At 45.4% G+C, this 22,421-nt stretch overlaps 1 protein-coding gene across 1 annotated transcript in view; it reads right to left on the reverse strand.

Annotated features, from left to right (window-relative positions):
* Window positions 1-290: 290 nt before the first annotated feature.
* IL17RD (interleukin 17 receptor D) overlaps window positions 291-22,421 on the reverse strand; it is a 67,222-nt gene continuing 45,091 nt past the window's right edge. The window contains exons 3-13 of the mRNA XM_047096018.1: window positions 22,238-22,363; window positions 17,557-17,675; window positions 16,939-17,059; window positions 14,427-14,471; window positions 14,183-14,334; window positions 12,807-12,872; window positions 10,904-10,958; window positions 10,025-10,135; window positions 9,027-9,211; window positions 4,533-5,466; window positions 291-3,758 (exon numbers count right to left, since the gene is read on the reverse strand). Of these exons, the coding sequence (XP_046951974.1) occupies window positions 3,646-3,758; window positions 4,533-5,466; window positions 9,027-9,211; window positions 10,025-10,135; window positions 10,904-10,958; window positions 12,807-12,872; window positions 14,183-14,334; window positions 14,427-14,471; window positions 16,939-17,059; window positions 17,557-17,675; window positions 22,238-22,363 (2,027 nt within the window). The 3' untranslated portion in view covers window positions 291-3,645. The remainder of the gene's footprint in view (window positions 3,759-4,532; window positions 5,467-9,026; window positions 9,212-10,024; window positions 10,136-10,903; window positions 10,959-12,806; window positions 12,873-14,182; window positions 14,335-14,426; window positions 14,472-16,938; window positions 17,060-17,556; window positions 17,676-22,237; window positions 22,364-22,421) is intronic.

The raw sequence follows: 22,421 nt of genomic DNA on the forward strand, positions 1-22,421 counted from the left end.
TTCTCTAGGAGTAAAATAGCTTTTTCTTCATTTGTTTCTTTTAAAAGATGATTGGGGCGCCTGGGTGGCGCAGTCGGTTAAGCGTCCGACTTCAGCCAGGTCACGATCTCGCGGTCCGTGAGTTCGAGCCCCGCGTCGGGCTCTGGGCTGATGGCTCAGAGCCTGGAGCCTGTTTCCGATTCTGTGTCTCCCTCTCTCTCTGACCCTCCCCCGTTCATGCTCTGTCTCTCTCTGTCCCAAAAATAAATAAATGTTGAAAAAAAAATTAAAAAAAAAAAAAAAAAGATGCTCAACTCTGAAAAAAGGAAAAGTTCTGAAAATCATGTAACTCCACATTTTTGGAGGAACAGTCTTCCTGTTTATTTGTGCTTAAGTCAGGGAACCTGAGACTAGGGCTTGGCTAGAAAAAAAAAACACCCCACATTTGCAGCTATGAAGTCGCAAGACTGAACTTTAATATACAAACACGCACGGCCTCAAATTATGACCCATTGATTCTGATGATGTCATAGTTGCTAAAGACATTTTTGAACTTCTGCTCTGGGACTGTCTTCAGTTATTACTAATGTGTTAACCAAAAATGGTCTCATGACTTTAAGGCCCCATCTCATTTTGGTTCAAAATGCTATTACCCAACCTGAGGGCCTGGGCCTGGACCTGGACCTGAATGTCTTCTGATTCTCTCTGGAGATCAATGTGCCTCAAAGGCCCAGGATTTGGCCCTCTGGAGGATCCCCTGCAGGACGCTCTGTCCACTGTGTGGCTGGACTGGGTCTGTCCAGGTGGTTCTTGTTGCTTGTGGCCAACCTCTGGGAGAAAAACACACCTTTACCTGGGCTTCCACTTCCCCAATCCATCCCTGGACAAAGCTGACTATGTCAGATGCTAAGTCCTTTCTGTAGGGCACTAGGGAGTTAAGATGAACACCTAGCTCCCTACCTTCAACTACCTTCAAGATTTGCTTACCTGGGTCCTTGGACCTACTCCAGGTGTCCTGCCCAGAGAACACCAGCTAACTTAGCTACACAAGCCTCTTATTCTCAGGACCAAGGCTTTTTATTGAGATCATCCTTATATTCTAATTCTTGCTTCCCCAATTTCAAGAAGCCTGTGATTCAGTAGAACCTTTATCTGAATTCTGTGTTATCATTTCCATTGCCTGGAACAATGTATCAGTCAAAAACTGCAGGTCTGCTTAAAACAGATGTTTTGCCTTAATCTACAAGGCAACTATTCTCATTCCCAGCGGAAGATGGGAGGTTTAAAAAAAAAAAAAAAAGTGAAACTAGTAAGGCAAAACCAGGAAGTTGGGACATCTCAACACTGTGGTTTTGCTACTTGGTATGTTAGAGTCTGATTGTGTTGAACATAAGAAACATTAGTATTTGAAAATAAGTATCCAAACCATAAATCCAAATGAAAAGTTTACCTGATTTTTGGTCTAGCACATTTTTTCCCTTGCATTTTCACAAGAAGGAAGTTCATTCAGCAAGCTCTCTGCCCACATGCATGGAGCTCAGTTGATGCTCCCCACCCCCTGCCAGTCCTCCGTGCTGTTCCTGGGGTTGCTTTCTCAGAGATGCCTCATTTTCTGTGCAAAGCTGAATATCTAACCTAAAAGTAGCTCCTCGGGGTTCCTTTGGAGCACGTACCATTTCTTGGCTTCAATCTCTCTTGATACTGTTCCAGAGTGAATTTTCACGTTAGCAAGTTTGGACTGACCAATCTCCCTTGCAGAACGTATCCTGACAGTGGAAGGGCAGGGCAGGCATATGTGGGCAGGAGCTCTGCACTTGTCCCAGACTCTCCAGTATCATGGAACATCTCTTCTCCAACCGGATGCCTGGTTCTGTGGGGGAGGTGGTTGTGAGGCTCACTTGTCTCCCCTGCAGAGCAGCTGCAGGAAACTTGATGCCAGAGAACAGACAAACACGTTCTTCCCCCAAGAAGCCGTCAGCTGCCTTTACAGAGCATGGAGTGTGGCATTTGCATCAAAAATACACACAAACCTCTTCTTTGCAGCAAGGCTGAAAACCTTCCCTTCTCACCTGCTGAGCATGTGCTTGGATGGAAAGTCCTGCCTCATTCTACCTCCCAACCCCTCCTTGAGACATTCCTCAGTGTCTCCCTTAATATTGGTCCTACCTGCTAAAGGAGTAAAACCCAGGGTCCCCTGTGTAGTGCTGAGTAAAAGCAGGGTGCCCGAAGCCAACAGCACCCACGGAAAGGGTGGAGAAAGATGCTCACAACCCCTCAAGGACACAGGGAGAAGGGATTCCACAAAGACATCATCACACACATGCTAATAGACAAGCAGGATTTGAACAACTGTTTTCCCTTCGGAAGGAGAAATTCTGTAGAAACTTCATTCATTAAAAACAGAACATTTACTTTTCCTTTTTTAAAGCAAATTCTTTCCTCCTAAACTCTAAATACCTATTTTTGGTAGGAGCACAAGAGACCAATCTTTCACTGGGTAACTACAACAGAAACACACAGCGAAACATGATTCACAGGCTGAGTTGTGGGGGGAGTACTTTGAGATTCAAGAATTGAATGACTTCAGGTCTCATGTCTTCTTCAGATGATATTAGAAGAGCAAACTCATCTTTGTGACAGTCTCCTCTCCACCTTCTTAAAATGAGATTTATCATTAGTCAAAACCGTTCAGCAGATTAAGTGGCTGCCACCTGCACATCGCCATATTTCAATGGATTCTGATCCCTGATATTCTGGACACAGCTTTAGATCAGAAGCCAAATGAAGCACGGACTCCGGCTTCCAGTAATCCAGCCCAGTTGGGTATTAGTCTTTTAAAAATAAACTTCCAGGCAGCAACATCTAAGACACTGCGCAGTAAATGTAACCCCGGGAAACTTGGTGGGCAGATCCCACCCCCCACGAAGCCTACTCAAACCAAGAGGCGGTCCTGTGTCCTGAGTTTTGCTGCTTTCTGGACATTGACCAACCTATGCCAGAAAGAATTGTCTAGATGGTCAGCCTGACCCTGCAGCCCCCACCTCAGTGTGCCATGGCACCCACGAACACATAAAGACTCGTATTATGAAGGTGATACGATATACAGTCATTTCCTTGACCTTTGACTCAGAGCTTTTTTAACATCCAAGCCGTTGTAAATTCTACACCCAAAACAGACAAGAACATCATCTGTAAGAACATGGATTCCAGATAGACTGGCACTTGATTTCTGTGGCTGTAATGGTACTAAAAGTGCTTCTTCCACAAAGCATTTCCAATCAAAGTAGCCAACAGCGAATGGGCAAAGTCGGAAGAGATAAATAAAATCTGAATGAGCAGTGCAGGTATTTTCCTGTTTCTCTGTGCATGTTTCCTCCCGACCTCCCAGAGTTGGCTCTAATCCAAGGTCTGACCTAATGTGACCAGCTGCCGTCAGACCTTGTGGACATGCCTTCCAGAGATCCATATGGTTTTAGAAAACTGGAGACTTTGCCAAGATATCAGGTAGAGGGATGGGGCAAGGAGAGCAAGTACTGGCCCGAATTTCACTCCAAATATCCTTGTAGGAGACCTCAGCTCCAAGCAGACTGCTCAACCAGAGAGAAGAGCTGGGGGACCAGAGAGAGGCAGCAGCTAAAGTGGCAATGCGTAGACTCTTCTGTTTTGTTACAAAGGGGCGACTGCGTGGAGTTCACCAGTGTAGCTGCAGCAACCAGGCTCTGCTCGGCACGCCCCAGAGGTGAGGAGCTTGGAAGGGAAGGCGGGAGGATCCTCCTCACCTAAGGAAAGAAGACAGGGCAGAGACACGTCATCGCACTTCACTGGGCTGGGGGCTAAGGCCAGAGTGTGGCTGCATCTGGGCTGGGACTATGGGCTTTACAAGCGAGGCAGGCATACCAACCAGCTCAAGACAGGGCACTCTCATCCTGGTGGCGGGCTCCCTTAGCCCAGGGTCAAGGGTTTGCATGCATGACTCCCGCTGGCCACAGGGACCGTAAGGAGCAGTCCCAGATGGCATCCTGCTGGTGCTCCCTTGGGAGGTAGGACTCTTCTACAGAGCCCTCCTACCTGGCCCTGTGCTGAGATATGATGGAGAGAACATCGTGTCCATCAACCCCTGGATCACAAGATGTGGCTTTCAAAGCACTGGCATTGGTGAGGGGTGGTGAACACCTCAAATCCCAACAAAGATAGAGGTCCACAGCCCCTCATCCGATACCCCTGGGGCAAGCTGTCTTGGCAGTCAGATGTCTGTGGGGTTCAGGAAGGTGATATAATGCACACACTGCATGTTACATAACACCACTTGTGGGGCTTGGGCAAGCTCCCTGTAACTTAGCATCAGTATTTCTGCAGTTCCCGTGAACACTCCCAGTGCCTGGAATAAATCGGGACTACCAATGGAGTTGGGTTACTTCCCATGAGGTTTCATTGCCAATAACTCCACCCGAAAATTAGGAAAACCCTTGCATGGATTTGGGAATTAGGGACAAAGGCTGTGGCCTGCATCAGGAACCCAACCCAAAGACACTCTGGGCTCTGCTGCACCTTACCCAGGCCGGAGGAGGAGGACACACTCTCCGTCAGTGAAGATGTTTCTGTTTGATCCGCTGAGAGTCCTTCCATTAGGGGCAGAGACAGCTCCGAGGAGGGCACGGATGAGTCGTAGATGCCCGAGTCCCGGGGCATGTCCGAGGGGCTGGCGGCTTTCACCACGTGCAGCAGGGGGCGCAGGACCGAGCCGCTGCCGGGCCCAGGCCCCGCCTCCACGTCTGGGTCCAGGCCCAAGGGCTGGCCCTCCGAGGGCAAGTCGGCCTGCAGCCCGGGGACCGCCTCGGCCTTGAGGCAGAAATCGCTGTCAGGGCCTGGTTTGCACATGACATCATTTAACACTAAGCCCGAGTCAAACTTCTCCAGCACTGGCTCCCGGTAGTGAAGTGGGGTAGGGCGTAGGGGAATGAATTGCTTCTCAAACCAGTCGGGCTCCTCATCGATAAATTGGTGCATGTTGCAAATGGCGACGTAAAGGGACCGACCTGATTTGCTGCGAAAGTAGTTCCTTCTGCTCACCTGTCCGGGGTACTGCCCGGGCTCCGGGAGACCGTGGTCTCGGGAGTGCAGGTGGGAACAGAGCTGGGGAAGGTTGTCCATGAGTTTGTACTTGGTGCTCAGGTCCAGGATGCCGGGAACATCTCCCTCGCAGGAATAGTCGAAGTAAACGGTGATGAACTTGCTGAGCTGGGCTGAGGAGCTCTGTTTGGCCTGGCGGAGCTTTTCAGCGATGGCGGACACAGCCACCAGGAAGAGCTCGCCCTTCCCGGAGCCCCGGCCGCTGCCTTTGTGCTTGTAGTTCTTCTTGTCCACAAAGTACTTCATGCCTTTGGAACACACCACGATGATGAACTGGGACTCATGGATCTTCTGGATGACCCATTCTCTCTGTCCTTCTCGGCAAAGACTGAAGTCTTCCCACAAGTCCAGAGCCACCTGGAAATAGATCACAGACTTCACTCACCCCAACCGCCTGGCAAAAACAAGAGTGTTACAAGAAGGTCACATCATACGTCTCTTGAGTATTATCAGCACTGCCGTGTGAAGGCTCAGAGCTGCTGGGCTTTGAGAACAGCTCACATTCTGTGGGTGATGGTCACGTGCCAGGCCCTCTGCATTGTGCCCCTGTTTTAGCCTAACGCGGGGCCATTAACACACTCACCCTATGAGGGAAGATCCTGAAGAGAAATCTGGAAGGTGATGATGGAAGGATCTGGGTGAAGGACCCCGAAGCAGGCAGCAAATGGGGCTCACATCTGGATGCCAGAGCTGCCCACAATGCTGACTGACTCACATCTAGAGAGCGTGACTGACAAAGAAGACCTCCTTGGCCCCAAGGTCAGCCACACTGTTTACCAGTCAATGGCCAGAGAGGAGAGGGTGGTGGACCGTAGTAACACAGCCACTCTCCTTAATGCACTTAGTGAATGACTGGCACCTCCCCCCATGACTTCATGGCAATCTATGGGGTCATCTCCCTAGAAGGCCTTTAACCCCAAGGAGCCTCTGGGAGGGCATTTGGGGGGAGGGGCACTGACAAAGGAAGGAAAACCAGGCACGCATGTCCCCTTCAGAGGGCTTCACCTTCTCTGACCATTTTCATGTGATTCTGCTGAAAACGTCTCTTGGCAGTTGTATCAACCTTTCTTTCTGTGGCTCAGAAACTAATTCCCGGGGGTGCCTGGGTGGCTCAGTCAGTTAAGTCTTCAGCTCAGGTCATGATCTCACGGTTCTTGAATTCGAGTCCTGCATTGGGCTCTGCACTTACAGTGTGAAGCCTGCCTGGAATATTTTCTCTCTCCCTCTCTCTTGCCCCTCCTCCATTTGTGCACGTGCTTGCTTGCTCTCTCTCTCTCAAAAATAAACAAATAAACTTAAAAAAAAAAAAAAGGAAACTAATTCCCAGGGGCTATGCCTGAGTGCAGGAGCCACTGTCTCTTATGAGGAAGGGTGTTCTGAAATGATTTTCTTCCTTTTTGGCTCTAAGGTGTTATCAAAGGGAAGAAGGTCCCCAGCATTCACTCACTTGCTGAAAATAATCCTAAATCATCTTATGTTTCCTTAATTCTCACTAGCATTACACATTCTAAAAGCTAACTAGAAATATATACCAAGCATTTAAAAAATTTTCCCATCTTTGACCCAGCAATTCCACTTCCTGGCTTCTATCTCTGGAAAATCATTAGAAAGGAGGCAAAATTGAACTACTGAGCTGTTTAACAATATGAAATAACTCAATTATAGTAAATTGATATTATGGATCATGTGGCTAAAGTTGCATGGTGCAGTCATGCTGGAAAACAGTATGGAGGTTCCCCAAAAAGTCAAAAACAGAACTACTCTATGATCCAGCAATTGTACTATTATGTATTTCCCCACAGAATACAAAAATGCTAATGTACCCCGATGTTTATAGCAGCATTATCAACAAAAGGCAAATTATGGAAAGGCTCAAATGTCCATCGATAAAGAAGATGTGGTTTATATACACAATGGAATACTACTTGGTGATGAAAAAGAATGAAATCTTGCCATTTGCAACAATGTGGATGGAATAGGAGGGTAATATGCTAAACAAAATAAGTCAGTCAGAGAAAGACAGATATCATGTGATGTCACTCATATGTGGGATTTGAGAAACTCAACAGATGAGTTGAGGGGAAGGAAAGGAAAAATAAGATACAACAGAAAGGGAGGCAAACCATAAGAGACTCTTTAAACACGGAATGAACTGAGAGTTGATGGGGGTGGGGGATTGGGAGGGTGGGGGATGGGCATGGAGAAGGGCACTTGTTGGGATGAGCACTGGGCATTGTATGTAAGTGATGAATCATGAAAATCTACTCCTGAAGCCAAGACTACACTGTATGTTAGCTAACTTGACAATGAAAAAAAAAAGATGTGGCATGTATATATTATATATTATACATTAGATGTTATATATATTTCATTATATTACATATACGCCCCACATGATGGGACATTACTCAGCCATAGAAAAGAATGAAATCTTGCCATTTTCAATGACATGGATGGAGCTAGAGAAGATTATACTAACCAAAATAAGTCAGAGAAAGACAAATACCATATGATTTCACTCATATGTGGAGTTTAAGAAACAAAACAAATGATCATTAGGAAAAAAGGGAGAGAGAAAGCAAACCAAGAAACAGACTCTTAACTTTAGAGAACAAACTGATGGGTACCAGAGGGGAGGTGGGGGGGGGGGATGGGTGAAATAAGTGATGGGGATTAAGGAGGGCACTTGTCCTGATGAGCACCAAGTGTTGTATGGAAGTGTTGAGTCACTACTGTCTATACTGGAAAATAATATTACCCTGTATGTTTTACTAACAGGAATTTAAATACAAACTTAAAAAGTAATGAAATAAAATTATAGTTTACATAGAACTTTCAATAGTGTAAAAAGTTATTAAATGAAGAGACAGGAAAAAATCATTCCAATCACCCCAAAATGGAAAACTGTATGCATGACTTCATCTATGTAGAAAGGAACTGGAAGGAAATACACCAAGTATTAACTGTGGGTCCTCTTTTCTCCAGGTTGAGATCACAGGCCATTTTTTTTTCTTTGTCATCCTTTAGTGTTCACAAATTTTCTACAGTAAGCATTACCCTCATAATTGGAAGACTTTTTCCACCTGAGTCTAGTTACAAAGTAGAGCAAATGGGTTGTCTGTGTCTAAAGACTGTGTGGCACCCGCTAGAGCTTGTAATTGCTTTTTTAGTAAGTACATAGGCCAATCGGCCCATCTCTGTAGCTTCATGTGTCAGCCTTGTAAATAGGTGTTCCTGACACTAGGGGGCAGCCTCGCTACATGAAAAGACTAAAACCTACCAGGAGGCAGAGTACCAAGGCACAAATAACTTCAATTACACAATTACTGTACAATTCTTGCATTGGCAAGAAACAGAGTGTGCCTTCCATGAGAGCTTCAAACTTCACTCTAAAATTAGCACTATGACATTATAGAAAAGCTACATATTTAGAGCTTAATTCAAAAGAATAGGCAAGAAACCTGAGTGGACCATTTGAGTACTTCACAAATTATTGTTCTTTCTTAGCAAAACTTCTCCAAAGAGCTGTCTAAACCCAATGCTTTATTTTTCATGTTCTCTTAGACCTTTCAAGGCTCACCAGGATATTTTGAGTGACCACCCCCCAACATGTTTCCAGGGCACATGCTGCTTCCCTCCAGGCAACTGCATGGTCTTTTTGATGTTTATAAAACTTCCTGCCAGGTAGGTACCACTAAAGGCTTTTGAGCCGGAGTGTTTCAGGGTTAGGACTAAGCATTAGGAAACATTTAGTGCTGGTGATGGGTAGGACAGACTGAAGAAGTGTGAGGCTGACCCCGATTTGGAAGCCAGCCCCTGGTGGAAGGCAAGAGTCACCAAAGGAGGCAGGGAGGTGGTGAGGAGCATGGGAGCATGTGTCCTGCCCAGGGGAACAGAAGAGACTTCAGACTCCTCACCTCACAGCCGCAGAAGTCCTGGAGGAAGTAGGCAAAACACCGGACAACGTTCATGTGATTCTGGCCATCTTTACTGGAATAGCAGAGGAAAACCTTCGGCCGAGGCCAGAGCCTCTCTCTGGGGAGTGCCGTGGTGTACGAGGAGGACTCAGAACTCTCTTCATCTAAATGTGAATATATATTTTCTAAATTGGAAAAGAAGATAAGGTTGATGCCTATGAACAATGCTTTGTCCTGTTCCCTGAGACTCAGGACCTAATGCCATCTTCAAGAAACAACAGTTGACATGTCTGCCTGAGCATGTGCCCAGCGGCGCCCCCCCCCCCCCCCCCCCCCGCCCCCAGCCCCTGGGGACACCACCGGGAATGGGACAGCTGATTTCTCCAGTGGAGCAACAAATGGCCAAGATTTGTTGTTCACCTGACACTGACCTCAAGTAGGCTGGGAAAACTGCAGGGACCACCCTGGCCAGCAGAGAGCACCCAGAAGCAGCTGGTGCTCCAGGTGTTAACTACCAGACCAATTAAGCACTGACAGCTGAGCTTCTTAAACAAAAGGGGTGGGCGGGAGAAAAGAAAACCCTTTTACTGAGGTATAACTTATAAAGTATATAACTCTTAAGAGTACATCTCAACAGACTTTTATCTAAATATACACCTGTGCAACCACCACTCAGATCAAGGTATGAAACATTTCCAAGCTCCCCCAGGAAGTTCCTTCCCAACACCTGACTTTTATAAGTGATCACGCCCTACCTCTGCCCTTACACCTTTAAACTTCCTTTATGTTCTTGAATTTACTACCTTAAATTTGAGAACAGAATTACAGCTTCGTGTTCATGGCTCCTGAGGTTAAAAATCAAGCATTTTAATGCCAGGAACTACAGGAGCTATGTGGCTTCCCAGATGCCCACTCTGGGTGGGACCAAGGGCTCCCAGGCTCCCTCTGTTGGCCGTGGTCCTGCCAACCTGGGGGGAACACACCACACAGAGAGATACCTTGTTGCTTCTTGCGGCACATCACGGTGAAGAGAGTGGCAAATGCGGAGATGACAACCAGAGGCACGGTGATGGCAACAGCCCTAATGGGCCCCGCCCACGGGGAATGTGCTGGGAAATTTCAAAGACAAGAGGCTTGAAACTTAAGCAGCACAAGGTCAAAGGGAAATCTCCCCCCTACCTTTTTAAACACAAGCTGCATAACAGATTCTAGAACTTCTTGACCACATTTCTCTAGTACTGGTCTGGTGATTATAAAAGGATTCCTTTTAAAGGGTTATAGGATACAATACCACAGTTAGAGTTGCTGAACAGTAAATACCTATGAGTGGGAATTCTGCCCAAGGAAACCTCACCTCCCACCACTTTTCTTCCAAGGACAAGTGACTATTTAGTCCCAGCTACACACAAATACACACCAACCACACTGGGGTCAGTTTTCCAGACACTGACATTAGGATGGAAGGAAAGTCAGCTTTGATGGGATAGCTTTTCTTTTTATTGTTTTTAAGTTTATTCTGAGAGAGAGTGTGCACACACATGTGAGAGGGGGAGGGGCAGACAGAGAGAATCCCCAGCAGGCTTTGCACTGTCAGTGCAGTCTGACTTGGGGGGATGTGGGGCTCAGTCTCACAAACTGTGAGATCATGACCTGAGCCAGGTGAGCCAAGATTATGACCGGAGCTGAAATCAAGAGTCAGATGCTTAACCGACTGGGACACCCAGGCACCTCTGATGGAACATCTTTTTAAAAGACAGGAGCTCAAATGCTGTGTTTTGATTTTGTAAAACATGAAGTATAGAATGTTATCAAATAGCATGGTCTGCTGTAGTCCTGTGCCAACATTTCACACAGAAAATTAAAAAAAAAAATCATACCTGGCTTTAAGGCATAATGCATCACTTTTCTTGTTGTATTAGTGTCATCCACCAGCTACAAAACAGAGGATGATGTATCATTATTTTATAAAAGTGATAACATCTCAACAGATTCCGTCCATGTTTCCATATGTGGACAGTGGGGGGTAGGAGGAAGGAGAGCTGCTGTCTATGATCACGAATGAGCCAGGACTAGACATTACATCAGATCCATCTCTGCTTTACCAACTCAAAACCCTCAACCTCATCACCTTTCCTTTCATGAATCAAACGTGGTTCATTCATTGATGAATCAGCTGGTGAGTTCCACATTCTAACAATCTTCAATTACAACGGCATCCTACCACTAATTTTATGAGGCCCCCATTAATGCTTTAAGAGGGTTTAAAACCCTCTTAAAACCACATACTGTTACCAAGTCATACAACCAGTGTTTCTCCTAAAATGTTGAAACATGTTGGTTTCTCTGAATAGTGGGGCTATGGGCAAATTTTTAATTTCATTTCCTATTTTTCTTTTTTTTCTATTTTTGTTTGACTCCTATTTTTTGTAGTATGTTTGATACTAAAAAAGTAATCTAAAATAAAGAAGAAAAATATATATTCCTTGCATGCTTTTTTCCGTGGTATTTAGAACTTCATATATATTAATACAGAAAATGTCAGCAGAAACCTAGAGAGGGATAGGCAGATATAATGGACAGCACTTTTGCTGTTTTATTACTAAAAGTTTTTATTTTTTTTATTTTTATTTGAGAGAAAGAGCAAGCGTGTGAGTGGGGGAGGGGGAGAGAGAGAGGGAGAGAGAGGGAGAGAGGGAGAGAGAGGGAGAGAGGGAGAGAGAGGGAGAGAGAGGGAGAGAGAGGGAGAGAGAGGGAGAGAGAGGGAGAGAGAGGGGGAGAGAGAGAGAGAGAGAGAGAATATCCCAAGCAGGCTCCACACACTATCAGTGCAGAGCTCGATGCCAGGACTGTGACATCATGATCTGAGCCAAAACCAAGAGTCAGACGCTCAACCAAATGAGTCACCCAGGCGTCCCACTAAATAATTTTTAAATCTAAATTTTTAAAAACATATTTTTGTAGTATGAAGATGTAGGGGCCCAGGGCAGGTTGTCCCTGTAGGTATCACAATGGCCTATTGATAAATACTTTGAAATGAAGTTACTTGGCGAACAAGCAAGGACACTCAGACCCTCCCTTCTGTCCCCGGAAAGCAGGAAACAGATCTCCCATATAACAAATACTCTCACTATACGAACAAGTAAAAACGACATCCTTCTGGTCTGAGATAGGGACTTGAAAGTCGAGAAAGCTGTAGAAACAAACCTTGTTATTTTTTTTCTAATTTATTACCTCAGCCTAAATTCCACTTAGAATTCCTTATTAAGTAAAGCTCCCAAACATCTATTTTCTTTATCCTGTCAACTCCTCACTAATTTAGTATCTCTTTGTTTAAAAAGTATAAAAACTACACCTGCCTTTGTCATTTCTTCGGGTCTCAATTTCATTATTGGGCCTCTGTGCCCACTCAGTAAGACTCTGGTTTTTTTCTCCCCATAATCTGTCTCATGTCAATTTAATTCCTAAAACAGCTAGAAGAACCCAGAGAGGAAAGAAGGAGGTTTCTTCCTCCCCTACAAAGGAATACTGTCTAAAAATTCTAAATCATGGACTATATGGTTTCATTAAACTATTTATATGAAATATTTGAAATAATGAATGAGAAAAATCAAAGATTGATTACATATAAACTTTTTAAAAAGCATGTTAAGGACCATGTAAAAATATAATTGTACACACCCTCAATGGCTTGAAATTTTAGTGTTTTAAACAGTGGGAATTCTACATGAACTAGATTCATTCTGCAGAATTAATAATAGGGCTTTCTTGAGTTATACGTACCTCAATTATATAATCCCCAGGAGAAACATTTTGAAGGAGGCAGCTGGTTGTCTCTGTATTTTGCTCCTGCAAAGAAACAAAACAACACTTTTAAAACTCACTTCTTGGATAAAGGTCATCTGGACTGCTCTTTTCCCCCTAGAGCTGAAGGAGACTTGCCACCAGTCTTAACCATGTTCAGAACACTTTGGTTAGGGCAGAAAGCAACCATGTGTATCTGCTACATGTTATCTGAACTTCACTTTGATAAAAAGGCCCAGGAGAGCCCAGGACCAACCCCCCACCCCCCATAGTCTAAACTTAGCTGGTGATGCCCTCAGCAGGCATATTTCATCTGAAGACAAAGAAACTAGTTAGAATACCCTTGACTTATTGAAAGGGTGAGGAAAGAAATTACCCGCCCATGTTTGTGCATGTTTTATGTGCTGTAATTTTAACTCGAGCAGAAGGTCAAGGAAGATCAATGACACAGATGAGAGCCCACAGGAAAACAAAACTCAACAATATAGGAGCACATCCAGGAAGGCACTAAGTTCTGCTACCCTGACCCAAACCCTCTCCTGGTGCTCGCTAGAGGCAATCTAGCAGTCCTGTGCACTTGCACCAGACATCTTCCCCTCTTGCTGGCCACCCTCAGTTTAAGAACTTGGCTGTTGAGCTTCTACTTGACTTTGGCCTATGTGTAAAATCAGTAGGCCCCTAAAATCCCAGTGGTTTGGCTCCTAGATGTGGCATTTCCACTGACTAGCTGTGTGACCTTGAGCAAGCTAGGTGACCACCTGAGCCTCAGGTTGCCCATCTGTAAAGTGGGGTGACAGCAGCCTCTGTTGCATAGAGTTGTAATGATTCAGTGAGCATAAAGCACGGTGACTGGCACACAGTGAGCGCCCAATTAATGTTTAAAATGTAGCAGAAGGAACTAGAAATACTTCATTCTTTTGGCTCCTTGGTAATACCTTTCCCAGGCTACATCACCATGGGGATAGCTGGGGTGTAGGTAACTGGGGAGTGAGGATATCCCTGAGACTATGCTGGAATATCTACCAACTGCTGAGAGTCAAAGCCTAATGTTCATGTTGAACCACCCAGATTCCAGGGGCCCAGGGGTCACTTTAAAACATGTACTATTCCAGGGGCACCTGGGTGGCTCAGTCGGTTAAGTGTTTGACTTCGGCTCAGGTCATGATCTCATGGTTCGTGAGTTCGAGCCCTGTGTCAGGCTCTGTGCTGACAGCTCAGAGCCTGGAACCTGCTTCAGATTCTGCATCTCTCTCTTTCTGCCCCTCCCCCACTCATGCTCTGTTTCTCTCTCAAAAATAAACATTAAAAAAAATTTAAAACATGTAGTATTCCTTAATGTACACATAGCAGCTCACCTGTTTACAGGTCTTTCGCTTGAAGGGCCCTTCATGCTTGAGCTTATAATGAAGATAGAAGAAACGGAAGCCAAAGGTGTGTGGTGCGTGGTCGAAGGACACCTGCATGTCCAAACCGTGCTGGGTGATGTTCAGGTTCCGAGGCTTCCAGACTGGGAGGAGGAAGGACCCGGATGAGCACCCAGAGGCCACCCCGACACCACTGTGCTGCAAAGACTTGACGGATAGGAAAGGCTATACTCACAGGGTTTACAGGCCAGGTTGTCCGGCTGTAGCAGTAGGTCGCAGGCTATTAAGAAAGATGTATATTTTTAGTTATAGTACAGTCTGACATTTTCCTCATGCAATAATTCAATAAAATGTAAATACATGGCGCTGGGTACTGCTGGTCAAAGTATAAAATAGATCAATTGAGCAATGATTTCCGGTACAGTGCAGTTATATCTCATGAACATTTAAATTGTACAATATAAAAATATTAATGCAGTTCATTTTGTGCCAAATAAATGGAAACAGTGTAAAGTCACCCAAGCTTTTAAAGCTTGTCAAGCATTACATAGTTTCAAGGCAAGTGGGACTGTGTTCAGCCCACGGCCACATGGAGGCTCTGTTTCAGCTGTAAACAGAAGTGACGCCAGCCCTGCTCCACTGCACAGGTGCTTAGGCGCAAGAGAACTTTGGAGTGATCCTAGTAACTGCCTTGGGTTGTTTCCACATTTGCCAGCATTCTATTTTAAAATCCTTTTGGGGGTGTCTGGGTGGCTCGGTCAGTTAAATGTCCGATTTCAGCTCAGGTCATGATCTCAGGGTTCGTGAGTTCGAGCCCCGAGTCAGGCTCTGTGTGACAGCGTGGAGCTTGCTTCAGATTCTGTATCCCTCTCCCTCCCTCCCTCTCCCTCTCCCTCTCCCTCTCTCTCTCCCTCTCTCTCTCTCTCTCTCTCTCTCTCCCCCCCCGCCCCTCCCCCACTCATGCACATGCACACACACTCTCTCTCTCTCTCTCTCTCAAAAATAAATATATAAATAAATAAACATTTTAAAATCCTTTTGATGGAGTCTAAAAATGGCATGCAGGCATCTACTAAATAGTGGCACCAGCACTGGAAACTAGGCTGTAGAGTTTTGAAACAGGACTTAAATGTGATAAAAACACGAGAGGGGCCAAACAGCTAGTCCAATATGCCATGTTGCTAACCCAGGGAGAACCTTCTGGAAAATGTCCACATACTGCCAAGAAAATCAAAGGCAGCATCACGATCACAGGGCATGGAAATGGTGATAAACACATCTCCCGCCTCTGCCTCACCCCCAGATAGACACAATGATTCTGATGGGAAGACTTTATCTTAAATTATGCTAGTTCTGATTAAGGCAAGCTTTTCTTAAACATATTTGAATCCTCTAACTGGTTCTGTGTAAGGCACTGAGATGTAAAATGCACATAGTCTTTGCCCTATGGAATCATATTTTAATTAAGAAAATGAGACCAAACTGTTATAAAATAATTGTGCTGCACAGGAAACACAGTTTAAAAAAATAAAAGAAAAGAAAGGCAAAAAGAAAACAACCAGAGTGTGAATGCTGCAACTGAGAACAAAAACATCACAGAGGAGGAGGACGGCAACTGGGCCACATAGGAAGGGCTGCTGAGTTGGCCTGACAGCTGACCATCAGGGGTCTGGTATGCCGGACAGAAAGACTGGACGGGAAGGCAAGAGGGAATGGCTGCAGGTTTCAGGATGCCTCGGCACCAAATCTGAAAGCAGCGATTCAGGCTGAAGAAAGACACACCACACCGTGCACAGAACAGACGGAAAAGGGTTGGCTGGTCAGCGTGGCTGGCTGGAGTGTGTGGACTCCAGAGTCAGACTTCTGGGTTCAAATCCCAGCTCCCATCAGGCTCTTTAATCTCTGGGTGTATCACTGCACATGTAATAAGTGGACATGAGAGGATTAAATCCTTGAAGGGTTGGAATGGGGGTAAACTGAGTCAGTGTTTAGAAAGCATTTAGGGGTGCCCTGGGTGGCTCAGTTGGTTAAGTATCCAACTTCAACTCAGGTCATGATCTCATGAGGTTTATGAGTTCAAGCGCCACGTCGGGCTCTGTGCTGACAGCTCAGAACCTGGAGCCTGCTTTGGATTCTGTGTCTCCCTCTCTCTCTGCCTCTCCCCTGCTCATGCTCTGTTTCTCTCTCTCTCTTTCCAAAATAAACAAACATTAAAAAAAAAAAAAAAAAAAAGAGCACAGGACCTGACACGTGAAGGTTAAAAAAACAAACTTTCTAGAAAAAGGCAATCTCAGGGTTGTTGCTTAATTTTCTTAATGTAATCCTGAAAACAGGCAATCACTCACAGAAGCCACCTTCCTGATGACAGGTAAAAGATGGATTATTTCACGCTCTCCCCTTCACCCCAAAAAATCAACTTCTACTGTTTATTCCCGCTCTTCTTTTTTCCTAAATGGTTTTAATATATGGCTGTCTGACAGCACTTTTAAAAAAAAAGAAAAAAAAAAAGAAATCAAGCATCAACATCTACTCTTGAACAAGCGTGAAATGGGTGTCGTAGGCAGTATTAGGTGAATACTGCCTAGGCCAAATCCTAATTCTAAGAATTGCTTTTCTGGGTACTTTTCCTGGATGCTTTTCTCCTCACAATGCTGGTGTCATACCAGTATTTGGTATATTTCTCCAAAAAGTCATTAGAATCAGGAGCAGTCTCATCATGGGAACCAGGCAAGAAAGGCCATACTCACCGCGGGTTCTGAAGAAGAAAGGGTGGTAATTGCTTTCATTTTTAATGGAAGGAAAAGGGACGATCTTCACAAAGTAATCCGTTTCAAATTTCATATTCAGGAAAGGTTGAGATTCCATTCCCTAAAAGGGAATAAAAACAGACATGATATCATGAAGAAATTACCCACCCCTCCACCTACACACAGGACCTTCAGTCCTCTCTTATAGTCACCCAGACACCACTCCAGAGCTAGGGGCTATTTTCTGGACCAAGTTTAGGTTTGGATCCCTAACCGAAATAAAGACTGACAATGCTGCCTGTGCTCTGGCAAAGAAGCCCTAGGTGGTGAATGCGGAACCTCAAAGCTGGTGGGGAGGAGTCCGCGTGCTCTTGAGTGCACAAAGCCACCTTCCAGGACATGTAACCTGAGAGGTGTGTTTACCAGCGAGAGGTGCTGGAGGGTTTCTCTGGGTGTGGAGCAGGCTCAGGGTGTTGCCGAGCTGTTTCTCGCCCACCTTGGCAGGAGGGGTGGACCCCACAGCCCCTCCTTCTCCAGTTTCACAGACATTCAACAGACCATTCAGACGCCCAGAACAATGGCGTGTCTCCAGGGGCACATTCCCCGCGTGTGACTTACAGTTCTTTTGAAGCTACTGTTGAGCTGCTTTGGGTCCTTTAGAATCAGTTGTTGGCACCGTCTTCCCTCTGACTTCAGCTCCTCCAGTATTACTCGAAATCCTTTTAGGAATTCGATGCCTAAGCAGAGCAGAATGCTTTTATTAAAAGCCGACCTAATTACTTTTGAACACACTTTCCTTCCTCCAAGATTACCATCCTTTCCACCTACACAACGGAGGTAAAGGAATTCTTACTTTGGCTAGCACATCTGAGTCTTACAGAAAGGAAAACCACATACCCCGCATTCCTCTGGTACAGGCCAGGTGATTGTCTCCATCCCATCATTACTAATTAATTAGCTCTAATCCAGCCAGCTACTTCACAAATGCCCATTGCCTCTGTGACATTAGGGTTCAAATATATAGACTCAAGTCACAACTGATCCTAAAAGTCTACAGTGGAATACACAATTTCTAGGTCCTGACACAGAGTGTATTCAGCTGATGGTAATTCCCAATGCTGACTAGGGACTCCCGTAAACCATGTTTCTGCTTTAAGTTTTCGTCCTATATTTTGCTGGCATGGTTCATCCAAGTAATGCACAAAATTCCCAACAAAGTGTGTGTCTACACCCAAGGGGTTTCTAGGCTTGGGATTAAAGAGCTCAGAACGCCCATGTGATTTACAAAGTTCTTGCTCTAATCATGCCTGAAAGGCAGACACCCAAGGGCTGCCCAGTGTGCGCTCTTCATACAGACCTCAGAGGCCCCGAGACGCCCACAGTGCCACTGAAAGACGCCCGGCCCAGCCTCCCGCCACCTGAGGATTAAGCTCCGCTGATCACAAGAGCCAGTACCAGTGCTCTTCGTCATTTGGAGACTGGAGCGGTCCGACTGCAGCTGGAGATCCCCAAAGCCGGCCTCAATTGGCACGGTATCGATTTCGCATTCTTTCTGAACACTAGACAAGGAGACAATTTCAACCCTTCCCCTCCCGGGGCAGAAGTAATGACATAGGATGCAATTAACCAGGTGGAAAAAGTACCGATGGCAAAGGACAGGGAAATCTTTTTTGAAAAGGTTCTTTAATCCTATAATTATTTGATGAAGAACACGTATTTTATGGTGAGTAGGGCAAAGGAGTTACAACTAGAGCTTCACATTTTCAGGGGTCATGGGGTACAGTGTGCAGGCACTGACTCTGCTGTACTGTATTTCAAGTTTAAAGCTTCCTGTGGGGGTGAGAGCCACCTGACCCACAGCCCAAGATTCAGACGCAACAGGAGCCACAGTCTCTGACCAGCAACTAAGATTTAATTCATGTCATGTCCTTAGAACTCCTGTTTAACAAAAGCTGGATGATTCATATAATTAAAGACTGCACACCTCACAGTTTCATAAAATTCATCAGCTGAGGTAGGAGTAGGTGGTTCTAGTCCTTATTTTTATTTATTTTTAAAATGTTTTTTCAAGTTTATTTATTTAGAGGGAGAACACAAGTCGGGGCAGAGAGAGAGAGACAGAGACAGAGAATCCCAAGCAGGCTCCATGTTGTCAGCACAGAGCCCGACGCGAGGCTTGATCCCACAAACTGTGAGATCATGATCTGAGCCAAAATCAAGAGTCAAATGCTTGGGACACCGGGGTAGCTCAGTCAGTTAAGGGTCTGACTTCGGCCTGGGTCATGATCTCACGGCTCGGGAGTTCGAGCCTTACGTCGGGCTCTGTGCTGACAGCTCAGAGCCTGAAGCTTGCTTCCGATTCTGTGTCTCCCTCTCTCTCTGCCCCTCCCCCATTCTCTCTCTCTCTCTCTCTCCCCCCCCCCAAAATAAATAAATGTTAAAAAAATTTTTTTTTAAAAAGTGTCAGATGCTTAACCAACTGAGCCACCCAGGAGCCCCTCGTTCTTATTTTTAAGAGGTTAGTGTGAAAAACCACTATGCCAAGTCTGGCAGGTGGGGGTAAAAGCAGCAAATGTAAACCTTAACGCCTTTATCACAACGCTCTGAATTCCTTTTAGTTACACATTTAACAACTTTACAGAGCAACTTCCCATGAAGGGACGTATTTACTCCTTCTCATCATTTAAAACTCATTAATCCTTCTGGCATCCATGGGAGGAAGGTATTGTCCTCATTTTACAAATGAGGACATAGGTACAGAGACAGTGAATGACTTATCCAGAATCACACAGGAATTAAATGGCAGATGTGGGATTCAAACCCAGGAGTGTCTGGCTCTAAGCTGGTACACTTTTTTTTTTTTTTTTAACGTTTGTTTATTTTTGAGAGACAGAGACAGAGCGTGAACAGGGGACAGGCAGAGAGAGAGGGAGACACAGAATCCAAAGCAGGCTCCAGGCTCTGAGCTGTCAGCACAGCACCCGATGTGGGGCTCAAACCCACGAACCGTGAGATCATGACCTCGGTTGAAGTTGGACACCCTTCTAAGCTGGTGCTCTTAACCCATATGCTTTTCTGTCACCCAAGGAGTCTTTTTTTTTTTAATGTGTATTTATTTTTAAGAGAGAACACAAGTGGTGGAGGGGCAGGGAGAGAGGGAGACAGAAGGTCTGAAGCAGGCTCCGCACTGACGGTTTGAGCCCAACGCGGGGCTCAAACTCACGAACCAAGAGATCATGACCTGAGCCGAAGTTGGACACTCAACCCACTAAATCACCCAGGCTCCCCAGGAGTTTCCTTGATAGAACCTGATAGAAACAGATAGAACCTGTCCACCCACAAATCGTCATTCAGGAAAAGCACCACATTCTGCCCTCACTGCTCCACCTGTTAGTTTTCCAACCACCTAGCTTCCATCCCTTACTTGCATTCTAAAGGAGACTGCAATTTGTCAGGCCAGCCCCTCAACCGTATAGCCTTACATGGAATGACCACTTCCTGTTGATCCACAGAGAATGTTTTTATCTTTAAATGTTAAGATAATGTTATTTTTGGAAAACCCACTGGGTTCAGACCCAGCAGTATTTACACGGATAAATGAGTCAGGCCCATGGATCTAATCCTTCCTCCCTCACTCTGCACTCACCTCTCCTGCAGTCTGGTTTTTCTGAGAATTATCCTGTTCAGATTAAGAAATCCAGACTTTATGTTACTTTTCCCTTATCCAGATTTCTTTTTCTTTTTTTTAAATTCTAAGATTCAGTGGCAGTGTCAAAGAAACAGGTTTGAGGACCAGGTTTTGATGATGATAACAGTAGCCATTTTTTTTTCTTCTTAAAGATTTTATTATTATGCTTTTTTTTATTTGAGAGAGAGGGAGGGAGCACAGCAGAGGAGAGGGGCAGAAGGAAAGAATCTCAAGCAGGCTCCAGGCTCAGTGCAGAGCCCAATGCAGGGCTGGATCCCACCACCCTGGGATCATGACCTGAGCCAAAATCAAGAATCGGACACTCAATCAGCTGAACCACCCAGGTGCCCCTAAAGATTTTAAGTAATCTCTACATCCAACATGGGACTTGAACTCACAACTGAGATCAAGAGTTGCATGCTCTACCAACTGAGCCAGCCATGTGTCCCAATAGCCACTGTTTTAAATTGTAAGAGCTCTTTCTAGAGATGGCTGGCTGACACAGTTGGATGACTCTTGATCTCAGTGGTCGTGAGTTTGAGCTCCATGCTGGGTACCCAGATTATTTAATAAAAACTTAAAAGAACCCTTTCTAGAAATACTGCGTGCGTGCACGTGTGTGTGGAAATCTTACAAAAACCAGGAGGCTGTCAGTCATCTTCACATCACAGATGGGGAAGCCAGGGCTCAGCAAGGCTTAGCAGCCTCTTGTGGCAGGTAGAATCTGGGTTCACACCCAGGCCCATCTGAACAAATGGGCTCTGACCATGTCCCCCACCCAGCTGTCCCATCCTCTCTTATATCATCAACTCATTAAAGAGGACAAACAAACTCTGCCCTAATCTGAATCTGACCAGATAATGTGGGTTTGCTTTTTTTCTGTTTCTTCATTTTGAATTTTTTTCAGCCCACACAGTTCACATAAATTCAGTTAGTTGCCAAGATTTAAAAACTATTGACTTTAGAGTCACTTGGGTGGCTCAGTCAGTTGAGCATCCGACTTCGACTCAGGTCATGATCTCATGGTTAGTGACTTCAAGCCATGCATCGGGCTTGCTGCTGTCAGCATGGAGCCCATCTTAGATTCTCTGTCCCCTCTCTCTTTGCCCTTCCCCTGTTTGCTCTCTCAAAAAAAAAAAAACATTTTTCTTAAATTATTGATTTTATGGATTCTTACGAGCCCTGAGATATTCCTGTAAACTCACAACACGTGCCAGTGCTGTGCCCGGATATCCATGTGGGCATACAGATGTCCAATGCTGGACACTAAAGCCATTATGCCCTTGGACAGGTCACCGGTCCCCTGGCTACTGCTTAGACCCAAAGGCTAAGGCCTCAGCACGATTTATTGCCATACACTATTATTCTTCAAACCCACATCTCTCTCAGTAACAGCCAAGGGAACAAAAGATGAGTCATGGGGTACAGTATTAAGCTCTGTACATGCCCAGGAAGTACATGCAATGAAGCAGGAAGCATATCTGTGCCCAAGCACACCTAAGCTACACGTATGTCAAGACCTGCCTGGCCCCTGCAGGTTGTCACACTGGGACCCTTGCACTGGTCACCACCCACACAGGCCACATGCTGGGCTCCATTTTGACCACTTACCAAGGGCCCCTGGGGACCAAAGAATGGTGACTGCCACTTGCTCATGGCAAGCATACTGACTGATGGTGATGTTCTGGGCATCAGCAATCACGTGCTTCCCCACTGGATTCAAGTAAGTGGTGCAGTCTAGACAGTTGCGAGAACAAAAACAGTTAGATTAAAACTTTAAATTTTACAATTTTTT

Source organism: Lynx rufus, unplaced genomic scaffold (assembly GCF_022079265.1).
Source record: "Lynx rufus isolate CCGP_SWC_20201006 ecotype Redwood Valley unplaced genomic scaffold, mLynRuf1.p SCAF_4, whole genome shotgun sequence".
Classification (NCBI taxonomy): Eukaryota; Metazoa; Chordata; class Mammalia; order Carnivora; family Felidae; genus Lynx; species Lynx rufus.